The following is a 12553-nucleotide window of genomic DNA, read 5'->3' on the forward strand; positions in this document are numbered from 1 at the left end:
AAACACAAGCTTGAAATGATACATTAAACAAGATGGACTTAATTGATATTTATAGGACATTCCATCCAAAAACAACAGAATACACATTTTTCTCAAGTGCTCATGGAACATTCTCCAGGATAGATTATATCTTGGGTCACAAATCAAGCCTTGGTAAATTTAAGAAAATTGAAATTGTATCAAGTATCTTTTCCGACCACAATGCTATGAGACTAGATATCAATTACAGGAAAAGAGCTGTAAAAAATACAAACACATGGAGGCTAAACAATACACTACTTAATAACGAAGTGATCACTGAAGAAATCAAAGAGGAAATTAAAAAATACCTAGAAACAAATGACAATGGAGACACGACGACCCAAAAGCTATGGGATGCAGCAAAAGCAGTTCTAAGAGGGAAGTTTATAGCAATACAATCCCACCTTAAGAAACAGGAAACATCTCGAATAAACAACCTAACCTTGCACCTAAAGCAATTAGAGAAAGAAGAACAAAAACATCCCAAAGTTAGCAGAAGGAAAGAAATCATAAAAATCAGATCAGAAATAAATGAAAAAGAAATGAAGGAAACGATAGCAAAGATCAATAAAACTAAAAGCTGGTTCTTTGAGAAGATAAACAAAATTGATAAACCATTAGCCAGACTCATCAAGAAAAAAAGGGAGAAGACTCAAATCAATAGAATTAGAAATGAAAAAGGAGAAGTAACAACTGACACTGCAGAAATACAAAAGCTCATGAGAGATTACTATAAGCAACTCTATGCCAATAAAATGGACAACCTGGAAGAAATGGACAAATTCTTAGAAATGCACAACCTGCCGAGACTGAACCAGGAAGAAATAGAAAATATGAACAGACCAATCACAAGCACTGAAATTGAAACTGTGATAAAAAATCTTCCAACAAACAAAAGCCCAGGACCAGATGGCTTCACAGGCGAATTCTATCAAGCATTTAGAGAAGAGCTAACACCTATCCTTCTCAAACTCTTCCAAAATATAGCAGAGGGAGGAACACTCCCAAACTCATTCTACGAGGCCACCATCACCTTGATACCAAAACCAGACAAGGATGTCACAAAGAAAGAAAACTACAGGCCAATATCACTGATGAACATAGATGCAAAAATCCTCAACCAAATACTAGCAAACAGAATCCAACAGCACATTAAAAGGATCATACACCATGATCAAGTGGGGTTTATTCCAGGAATGCAAGGATTCTTCAATATACGCAAATCAATCAACGTGATACACCATATTAACAAATTGAGGGAGAAAAACCATATGATCATCTCAATAGATGCAGAGAAAGCTTTCGACAAAATTCAACACCCATTTATGATAAAAAACCCTGCAGAAAGTAGGCATAGAGGGAACTTTCCTCAACATAATAAAGGCCATATATGACAAACCCACAGCCAGCATCGTCCTCAATGGTGAAAAACTGAAAACATTTCCACTAAGATCAGGAACAAGACAAGGTTGCCCACTCTCACCACTCTTATTCAACCTAGTTTTGGAAGTTTTAGCCACAGCAATCAGAGAAGAAAAGGAAATAAAAGGAATCCAAATTGGAAAAGAAGAAGTAAAGCTGTCACTGTTTGCAGATGACATGATACTATACATAGAGAATCCTAAAGATGCTACCAGAAAACTACTAGAGCTAATCAATGAATTTGGTAAAGTTGCAGGATACAAAATTAATGCACAGAAATCTCTGGCATTCCTGTATACTAATGATGAAAAATCTGAAAGTGAAATCAAGGAAACACTCCCATTTACCATTGCAACAAAAAGAATAAAATATCTAGGAATAAACCTACCAAAGGAGACAAAAGACCTGTATGCAGAAAATTATAAGACACTGATTAAAGAAATTAAAGATGATACAAATAGATGGAGAGATGTACCATGTTCTTGGATTGGAAGAATCAACATTGTGAAAATGACTCTACTACCCAAAGCAATCTACAGATTCAATGCAATCCCTATCAAACTACCACTGGCATTTTTCACAGAACTAGAACAAAAAATTTCACAATTTGTATGGAAACACAAAAGACCCCGAATAGCCAAAGCAATCTTGAGAACGAAAAATGGAGCTGGAGGAATCAGGCTCCCAGACTTCAGACTATACTACAAAGCTACAGTAATCAAGACAGTATGGTACTGGCACAAAAACAGAAAGATAGATCAATGGAACAGGATAGAAAGCCCAGAGTTAAACGCACGGACATATGGTCACCTTATCTTTGATAAAGGAGGCAGGAATGTACAGTGGAGAAAGGACAGTCTCTTCAATAAGTGGTGCTGGGAAAACTGGACAGGGACATGTAAAAGTATGAGATTAGATCACTCCCTAACACCATACACAAAAATAAGCTCAAAATGGATTAAAGACCTAAATGTAAGGCCAGACACTATCAAACTCTTAGAGGAAAACATAGGCAGAACACTCTATGACATAAATCACAGCAAGATCCTTTTTGACCCACCTCCTAGAGCAATGGAAATAAAGACAAAAATAAACACATGGGACCTAATGAAACTGAAAAGCTTTTGCACAGCAAAGGAAACCATAAAGAAGACCAAAAGACAACCCTCAGAATGGGAGAAAATATTTGCAAATGAAGCAACTGACAAAGGATTAATCTCCAAAATTTATAAGCAGCTCATGCAGCTCAGTAACAAAAAAACAAAAAACCCAATCCAAAAATGGGCGGAAGACCTAAATAGACATTTCTCCACAGAAGATATACAGCCTGCCAACAAACACATGAAAGGATGCTCAACATCTTTACCCATTAGAGAAATGCAAATCAAAACTACAATGAGATATCATCTCACACCAGTCAGAATGGCCATCATCAAGAAATCTAGAAACAATAAATGCTGGAGAGGGTGTGGAAAAAAGGGAGCACTCTTGCACTGCTGGTGGGAATGTGAATTGGTACAGCCACTATGGAGAACGGTATGGAGGTTCCTTAAAAAACTACAAATAGAACTACCATATGACCCAGCAATCCCACTACTGGGCATATACCCTGAGAAAACCATAATTCAAAAAGAGACATGTACCAAAATGTTCATAGCAGCCCTATTTACAAAAGCCCAGAGATGGAAACAACCTGAGTGTCCATCATCGGATGAATGGATAAAGAAGATGTGGCACATATACACAATGGAATATTACTCAGCCATAAAAAGAAATGAAATTGAGCTATTTGTAATGAGGTGGATAGATCTAGAGTCTGTCATACAGAGTGAAGTAAGTCAGAAAGAGAAAGACAAATACTGTATGCTAACACATATATATGGAATTAAAAAAAATGTCATGAAGAACATAGGGGTAAGACAGGAATAAAGACACAGACCTACTAGAGAATGGACTTGAGGATATGGGGAGGGGGAAGGGTAAGCTGTGACAAAGTGAAAGAGCGGCATGGACATATATACACTACCAAACGTAAGGTAGATAGCTAGTGGGAAGCAGCCGCATAGCACAGGGAGATCAGTTCGGTGCTTTGTGACCGCCTGGAGGGGTGGGAAAGGGAGGGTGGGAGGGAGACGCAAAAGGGAGGGGATATGGAAACATATGTATATGTATAACTGATTAAATTTGTTATAAAGCAAAAATAAATAAATAAATAAATAAATAAAAAATATCAGACCAAAAAAAAAAAAAAATTAGTCTGATTGGTCCATAAGATGGACTTGTGAAAGTGAGAATGCTTCTGAGGTTGTTGCTGGGAGGCTGTGAAATAATTCAGCTGTGCAGTGATAGAAACTTGGCCTCGGGAAGTAATAAATCAAAGAGGACTCCAAGGTTCCAGGTGCGAGTGACTGGGGCAATGAGGCATTAATTCTGCTTTCTTTGTCAAATTAACTTTCTTTTTTTGTCCAATTTTTCTCTCTTCCTCTTCTCTCTCTCTCTCTCTCTCTCTCTCTCTCTGTATTTCTCTCTTCCTTTCATTTGGGTAATCAATTTGAGAGTGAATGATTTTCAAGATTAGATATTTTATTTACTTATTTTTCCTTTTCCTTGGGTCCTAGATATAGCTATCATACTCTTGTAAAAAATAAAGCAAAAAACATGTTTTTGAAAAACCATGGAGGATTTAAGATATGCTTTTACTCCAGACCGAAGACATTCTTCAGTAACACATCATGTTAGAACATCACATAATCTCCACACATGTCCAGATATAGTGCAAAGACATCATTTAGAAATTTACATTATAAAAGTACTTTAGTTTAGGATCAATAGACTAATCCTTTCAGTAATTTAGAAAGTAACAAGAAAGTCTTACCTTGTAGGTTTCTGTGCTAATCAAAGAACTCAACAACTGAATGAATGGAGATAATTTCCGGTAACTACTATACCTGTGTCACTTTGAACAGATTACCTGTTCCTTTGTCTCAGTTTCTCCCATATGTAGACTGAATATAATGATACCTTTTTCCTTACCTGCTTCTATCCTTGAGAAGAGCAAACACATCTGTAATGTGGAATATTGGAATATAAACGCTAAAGGACTTCTTTTGTAGCTATATCTATATCTATATATATCAATATATATCTATATCTTTATCGGTATATAGTTGCTTTACAATGTTGTATTAGTTTCTGCTGTACAACAAAGTGAATCAGCTATATGTATATATATATATATATACCCATATCCCCTCCCTCTTGAGCCTCCCTCCCACCCTCCCTATCCCACCCCTCTAGGTGGTCACAAAGCACCGAGCTGATCTCCCCGTGCTATGCAGCAGCTTCCCAGTAGCCATCCATTTTACACTTAGTAGTGTATATATGTCAATGCTACTCTCTCACTTCGTCCCAGCTTCCCCTTCCCCACCGTGTCCTCAAGTCCATTCTCTATGTCTGCGTCTGTATTCCTGCCCTGCCACTAGGTTCATCAGTACTGTTTTTTGTGTTTTTTTTTAGATTCCATATATGTGCGTTAACATATGGTATTTGTTTTTCTCCTTCTGACTTACTTCACTCTGTGTGACAAACTCTAGGTCCATCAACCTCATTACAAATAATTTCGTTCTAAAGGACTTCTAGAGAAGACTAAGAAGGAAAAGGTTTTATTTGGGTGTGTGTGTTACTTAATATTAGAGTATACTCAGTACCAACTTATTCCAGTGACCTATCATCCAACAATTTATACTTGTTTGTATTTCAGCATTTAAAGTCGCCCTATTGGGTTAGGTCTTCTGAGAAGGAAACACAATGGTGTGAGATATTTACTTGGGAAAAGAGCCAGAGAAGGAAGCGAGAGCTCCTTGAGACCACACTGCAGCTCACAGCCTGTGCAAGGAGAGAGGGAAGGGAGAAAGTCATAGGCTTGGAGTGAACTGAGGGAAGTGCAGCCTTCATGGTGGCAAATGCAAAGGAGCAATAGTAGGAAATCTAAGCAGTGCCTTTTCACAGCTGCCACATCCACGCACAGCATCTGATAAAAATATCACTATTTTCAACTTTGCTAGCCCTTTGTTCCTACTGAGCCTGCCTGAACGAGCTTTATGTCTCCTAGTCCATCAACATGTTCTATTCTGCTAGCCAGTTTATGTCTTCTATTCATCCTCAATCCTGGGCATATTGATCAGCTATTTCAACTAGGTCCCTTCCATTAGGTTTCCCTTTGTCCTCTTCTGGGAACACCTATTGATTCTAAGCTCTGAGTAAGTCTAAGAATTTCTTTTCTTTTTCCAAGTTCTTACTATACCCAGTGTTTCTGAAGAGTATCATGTAACTATTTTGATTTGGGATCACAAGAAAGTCATCCAAATTGGTTAAGATTACTGATTTTGGAGTTGCACATGACTGGGTTTCTAATCCTGGCTTCCCTGCTCACTACCTGTGTTAATTTGGTCAAGTTACACACATCCATTCAAGTCTCAATTTTATGAACTGACAAATAAGGATAGTAGCATTTTCCTTACAATATAGTGAATTTGGCACATAACAGTTGCTTAATGAATGACAACTATGTCATTAATAACTTAAACTAGGACTTAGGACTTTTCTGCACATTTCTACATGTTTTGGACTCCTTTTTACCTTCTCACTGGAGTTAATTCAAACCTAGTTCTACTCTTTCAAATCACATAATTTGGGGGCCACATCTCCTACATTACTGAAAAGTGACAGGCCATCTCTCATTCAGTAGTTGTTGAGAACCTGCTATGTACCAGAAAGTTTTTTGCAGTGACTCTACAGTGGTGAGTCACACAGACCAAGTCTCCACCTCGATGAAGCTTACAGTCTATTTTGTCAACTTCATTGTTTTATACTTCAAAAAATTTAACTTACTTTTTACTTCCGTTTTCTGTCTTAGGCCTGTCTCAGAGGAAATTTGTCTTTATCCTTTTCCAAGACTAACCCTAATTCTCTTCTTATTTGGCTATCCTAGAGTTTTGTTCTAGCAACCATCTCTCAATCTACTGTGTATCTAGTAGTACCTATCTCTAGTAGATTATCTTTTCTTTTCATGAAATTTTCTCCCACATTTTTAAGAACAAAAACACAAACAAACCTCATGTGAACATGCTTATTGCTTTCTCTTTTCTTCCTCTGTTTCCATTATTTTGCAATCTGGCTTTCACACCAAGTCTATTTAAATAGCTCTCTCTTAAACGTGACCTACTTTGGTCTTCTCTTAGCTATCTTATTTTTGTTAAAACTGAAGCACTTATTCTTAAAACATGTTTTCTTTGCCACACGTATACCCAGTTCTCCTTCTGTTTGTTTTTTCAATCACAGTGTGTCATCCTTTGCTCTTCATTTCAATTTTTTTCATTGATTTTCTCAACAGGTCTTCATTGAGTGCTTATTACAGGCACTCAAGTGCAAGTCATACAGAGTACATACTTCCTAATTTCTGTTTTCTATCTCCCTCACTAAAACCTCAGAACTCTTCTCTTGGCAATCTCACCCCCTACAAATCCTAATTTATGTCTTCAATCAAAACGTTCCAGTAATTTCATTCCTATGGTCACATTTTCCTTCTGTTCCTCTGGTCCCCTATTTTTCCTCAAACTCCACCTGTTTCTAATGAATGCTACCATATTCACCTAACACTTTCGTTTAAATTCCAAATGTCTGCTAATATCATCTTCCAGTCACTCAGGCTTTCAGATTTAAAATGGTTTTTGTTCTCTTGCTTAAACCTATCTCTGGTTTTTGTCCTCACTGCTACCATTTGCTCCTGGTTATTTTACTTCCTCCTTGGAGTGTTATAGATGAATCCTCACTTTTTTAACCACTTTTCCAAAAATTCTTCCTGACCCTCTAACAGAATTCAAATGTCTTAGTCCTGGCATTCAGTCTTCTCTAACAACTGCTTCAATCTTATATTCCATTGAATCTTCTATCACCTAGTTGTAAGCCCTTTGTCTTTCAGTATTACCTTAGCCACTTGTGCTTTTCCCTTTCACACCTGCGTGGCATCACACAAAGGCTGTTCCTCCCATACCATGCATGCCCTGTGTTTACCTTTGCTCATGGAATCCCATCCATCCTTCAGAGTCCAACACAAGTGACACTTCTTTAGATCCTCTTTACCCTTCATTCTCCCTCTCTTCTGAAACACTGTAGCATATTTTATTTCTTTTGTAATTCATCTTATACTACGTTGTATCTTCTCATCTCACTTAGGAGGGTTTGAGGTCCTTGAGGATAGAGACTTGTGGCATTCCTATTTATGCTTTATAGGATCCTGAGCACGCAGCCTTCCTCTGTCAGCATATGTTAAAAGAATAAAGTAGTGGAGAAGATCTTCCTCTCTTCGAAGTGATTACCTATCACTGAAGTACAAAGATAAGATAAAGTAATAAACTGTCTACCCTGGCTGAGTAGTCTTCTAGAATGGCAAATACAATAATTGCTATGTGTGCAACTAATTTCTCTTCCTCTCCCATCCGGGTATTGTGTTAAGGAGAAGCTTTCTCAGCCAGGAAGAGGGATCAGGGCTACCAAGTCATAAGGACACAGTCCTTTCTCCGGAGATGTTTACTGTCTTTGAGACTGACATGCATGCAAATGATTTCATGTAAAATAAAAGAAATTTTAGCTACGAACTTATATGAAAAAGATACTACAAATACAAAAATTACTAAATGACTAATGGGTTTATAATCATACTCTTGTAGAATATTCTTTATGAAACCTTAAAAAAATCAGGTAGTGGGACTTTCCTGGTGGTCCGGTGGGTAAGACTCCGCACTCCCAATACAGGGGGCCTGGATTTGAACCCGGTCAGAGAACTGGATCCCACATTTATGCCGCAACTAAGAGTGTGCATGCTGCAACTAAGACCAGGCACAGCCTAAATAAATAAATAAATACCAAAAAAATTTTTTTTTAAAAATCAGGTAGTGGTTTCCATCCTAATATCTCTCTGAACTTTAGTATAGCAAATATAGTGATAAGTTTTCTTGATTAAGTTTCAGAATTATACAAATCTTGCAGAAATAGTATATTTATTTCCCATAAAGCTATTTAGGCTGTGTAACATCCAGTTTGCTTGATTGTGGCTAGAATTTTGAGTCACAAGTGAGTATAAATTACAATGTTGTAAATTATGTTTACTTTGGTGAAAAAATATTTTAAAGACACAATGAAAGGGGATTCATTGTTTTCTTTTGTGAACAAAGGTTTACAATGAGTTTTGCCTGCATTAAGAGGTACGATCGGGCCTCCCTGGTGGCGCAGTGGTTGAGAGTCCGCCTGCCGATGCAGGGGATACGGGTTCGTGCCCCGGTCTGGGAGGATCCCATATGCCGCGGAGCGGCTGGGCCCGTGAGCCATGGCCGCTGGGCCTGCGCATCCGGAGCCTGTGCTCCGCAACGGGGGAGGCCACAACAGTGAGAGGCCCGCATACCGCAAAAAAAAAAAAAAAAAAAAAAAAGAGGTACGATCTTTGTTATAACCCATATATAGTAGGTACTTAGTATGTGTTGGCTGCATGATAACACTTGGAGAGCCCATCTGCCTATGAAGTTCTATGAAATAGAGATTTTTAAAATTGAGCTTTGGAGAGAAAAGGCTAGTTAAATATAGAAGAACGCATGCATACTACTCTGGAGAACTTAAAACGTTCAAATTGGCAAGACAGACATATTTTTGAAAAGTTAATTAAATTATGCAATATAATAATAATAGGGAGATCAGTAATATTCTATAACTTTTAAATATTGATTATATTTCCAGATTTTCTTTCCTGTTAGTACTCTGCTACACAGCCTAGACAGGAAAATGGGTACATTCTTTTTTTTTTTAAATAAATTTATTTATTTATTTATTTATTTATTTATTTATTTATTTATTTATTTATTTTTGGCTGCATTGGGTCTTCATTGCTGCATGCGGGCTTTTCTCTAGTTGTGGCGAGCAGGGTCTACTCTTCTTGTGGTGCGCTGGCTTCTCTTGTTGCAGAGCACAGGCTCTAGGTGCATGGGCTTCAGTAGTTATGGCTCGAAGGCTCTAGAGCACAGGCTCAGTGATTGTGGTGCACGGGCTTAGTTGCTCCCCGGCATGTGGGATCCTCCCGGACCAGGGCTCGAACCTGTGTCCCCTGCACTGACGGGTGGATTCTCAATGACTGTGCCACCAGGGAAGCCCGGTACATTCTTTATGGTTAGGAAGAACTCTTTTGCCATTAGCCCATGTTAAATTGATAGTTTTTACAGCCCGACAAGAGACCAAGTCTTTATTGCTTAGAGGGAAGCACTTAAATCATCTGAAGATGGCTATTCTGTACTGAAGGAAAGTTGAGTTGGCTACTCGAGATTCTGCCTCATGCCCCAGGTGGCAAGGGTTAGTTTTTCTGCGGAACTGACAGTTTCCACCCTCAGGGTGGGTAGATTAGATTGGGAAATATATAGGAGGGGAGCTTGTCAAGGAAATTCAAGGAGCAGAGTTGATAAGTTCTAAAGGGAATTCTAACCTGGTCCCCAGATTGAATCATAAATGCTTATATTTTATGGATTTATGCAAGTGTGCAGAAGATGCAGACTAAGAAGCAAAAGAAAGCAAAGAGAAGATATACCAGAAGAGGCATACAACTCTATGGCTTGTCCAGTTCATCATTTGTTGAGTTATGAATAAAATACCAGTTTTGAGAGCAACTGTGGTGATGACTGAAAGTTTTTGAGACATTTCTTTAATGGTGATTCATGGAGCCTGAGTACTGTATTGCATTAAAAATTTGGAATTACAGGAAACAATTCTGGTAACAAACAATGGAAATTCATTCTTACATCTCTGTACTGGCTGCTGCAGTCCAGCCCCAGGCAGGATGAGTCTATATGTGGTTCTTATGATTCTCTTATAAAAAAGAGACACCTGGTAAGAAATTAGTTATTGATGGGTATGAATTTGTAATGAGTATGAAGTGGGAAATATAGTCATAAAGGGATTTATTTCCCTTAAAACCAGGCTATCATTTATATTTAAACTTTTGCTGCTTATAATTCACTGCTTCATACAATTTTGTGCAGATTGAAATATCTCCTTGAAGGCTTATTTATATTTTACATATAGATTTGTGATCATCCAGGCTTAGCCATCATTTCTTGGAATGTTTCATATTGATTTCATGTCAGCCTTTTTGCACTGATATTGCTCTACAATAAAATAACTGTTCTCAAAGTGAGATAGACTCTTAAATTAGTATTTTCTTCTATTACTCTAAATATTTATATCAGCCACGTAAGTGTTCTACTTGTATATGGATTTATAGAAGACTCTAAAAGGAAAAAAAACAGGAAATAAAAATCATTAGCTTGATATAATACTGACAGCTAATATTTCTATCATGGTTACTGTTTTTCAAACCCAGCTTGAACTACTTACATACAGTAATATATTTAAATTTCAGAACAACCATAGTAAATTGGGACTATTATTGCCTACACTTTACAAGTGAGAAAAGTGAGGAACAGAGGGGTTAAATACTTCTCCTGGGTAAACATGGAGGGTAATGCCAGAGCCAGGATTTGAACCCAAGCAGTCCGACTGCTTGGCACTCCTACTGTCCACTTCTTTGGCTAAATTATTCTTGATTGAACCAGGGGTAGAATATGTAGCTGTGTTACTTCAAAGCTATGTTTTAACATGATTATTTATTAACATGGTTGTCCCTCCCTTACTAGATTATGAACTTGTGAGTACATGAACCATGTTTTATTAACTTTGTCATATACAATGCTCAATAAAATATTTATTATTCCTGAATTACAGCTTATTATTGCTCTGAGAGATTTTATCCAAGAGACTTCTATTTTGAAGTCATTGGTTTTATATCCACAAAAGTTTTAGATCCACAAAACAAAAAATGCAATTGTTACCTCTAAGTGAATTATTTCATTCATAATTCTCTTATTTCTTAACTATTTTAAAGAATAAAATAGCATGAATGAATGAAGCAAATTATTTTTTATGGGTATGGAATAATTTTAGAATCATGTGACTTGGTTGAAATGTTTTTTCCTTTCTTTTAAAAAAATACTCTTTCTTACAGGGTGCTGCTTTAATTAGAATGCTGGCTAATTTTATGGGCCATTCAGTATTTCAGAGGGGTTTGCAAGTAAGTAAAATGCTTTCTAATTTCTCTTACACTTTTCCTTGTTCCTGCATTTATTTTTTTTCCAAATATATTTATTTATGGCTGCTTTGGGTCTTCGTTGCTGCGCACGGGCTTTCAGGGGCCACTCCTTGCTGTGGTGTGAGGGCTTCTCTTGCTGTGGAGCACGGGCTCTAGGCACGCGGGCTTCAGTAACTGTGGCGCACAGGCTTAGTTGGTCCGTGGCATGTGGGATCTTCCCAGACCAGGTCTCGAACCCGTGCCCCCAGCATTGGCAGGCGGATTCCCAACCACTGTGCCATCAGGCACATGTATTTATTTTAAAGATATTTCACAGTTTGGGAAATTGCTAATAAAAAATGCTGAATTTGATGGAAAACTTTAAGATGAATAAGGTAAGCAGTGTCTTTCCACATGACAAATCAAAGTGGTAGACAAAATTCCATACCAACCCACAAAACTCCAACCATTATACCATTTAGAATCTCTTTAATATGCATTTTAAAACTGAAATAATTTTCAAATATATTAGATCCTAAGTATTCTATACAATATTTTATGAAAGTCTGATTCCTTTTTCTTCCATTTAAAAGTTCATATAAAGTGAAAACGTTATGTTAGCCTTCTTAGAATTATGTACTTGAGAAATTCTTAATGCTTTTTTTTCAGATATGTGCCTTTTATGTTGTTTGCTGTTTTAATGTTGACATACGTAGATTGTTATTTTTTTCCAAATATAGTTAAATGTTTTTTAAATTAGAAAATGCACTGTTTTAAATAAAGGGGGAAAAAAGAAACAGTTTTATTATAATACATTTATAGTATGTATGGAATCTGGGAGTAGATTCTTAGAAAAGGAGGATTCTTAAATTCTTGAAGGCAAATATAGAGAAATAGAACTTTTATTCCATTGAATCTGTTGGAGTAAATGATGTTCCTAGCAGCTGT

The 12553-nt window shown here is 37.1% G+C and overlaps 1 protein-coding gene across 1 annotated transcript in view; it reads left to right on the plus strand.

The window, feature by feature from the left end:
• Positions 1 to 12553, plus strand: part of TRHDE (thyrotropin releasing hormone degrading enzyme) — a gene marked incomplete at its 5' end in the record, with an annotated part of 402285 nt that overhangs the window by 281426 nt on the left and 108306 nt on the right. The window contains one exon of the mRNA XM_082636310.1: positions 11543 to 11608. Coding sequence (XP_082492436.1) covers positions 11543 to 11608 — 66 coding nt within the window. The remainder of the gene's footprint in view (positions 1 to 11542; positions 11609 to 12553) is intronic.

This window comes from Mesoplodon mirus (assembly GCF_964341445.2).
Source record: "Mesoplodon mirus genome assembly, chromosome: 11".
In the NCBI taxonomy this organism is placed as follows: domain Eukaryota; kingdom Metazoa; phylum Chordata; class Mammalia; order Artiodactyla; family Ziphiidae; genus Mesoplodon; species Mesoplodon mirus.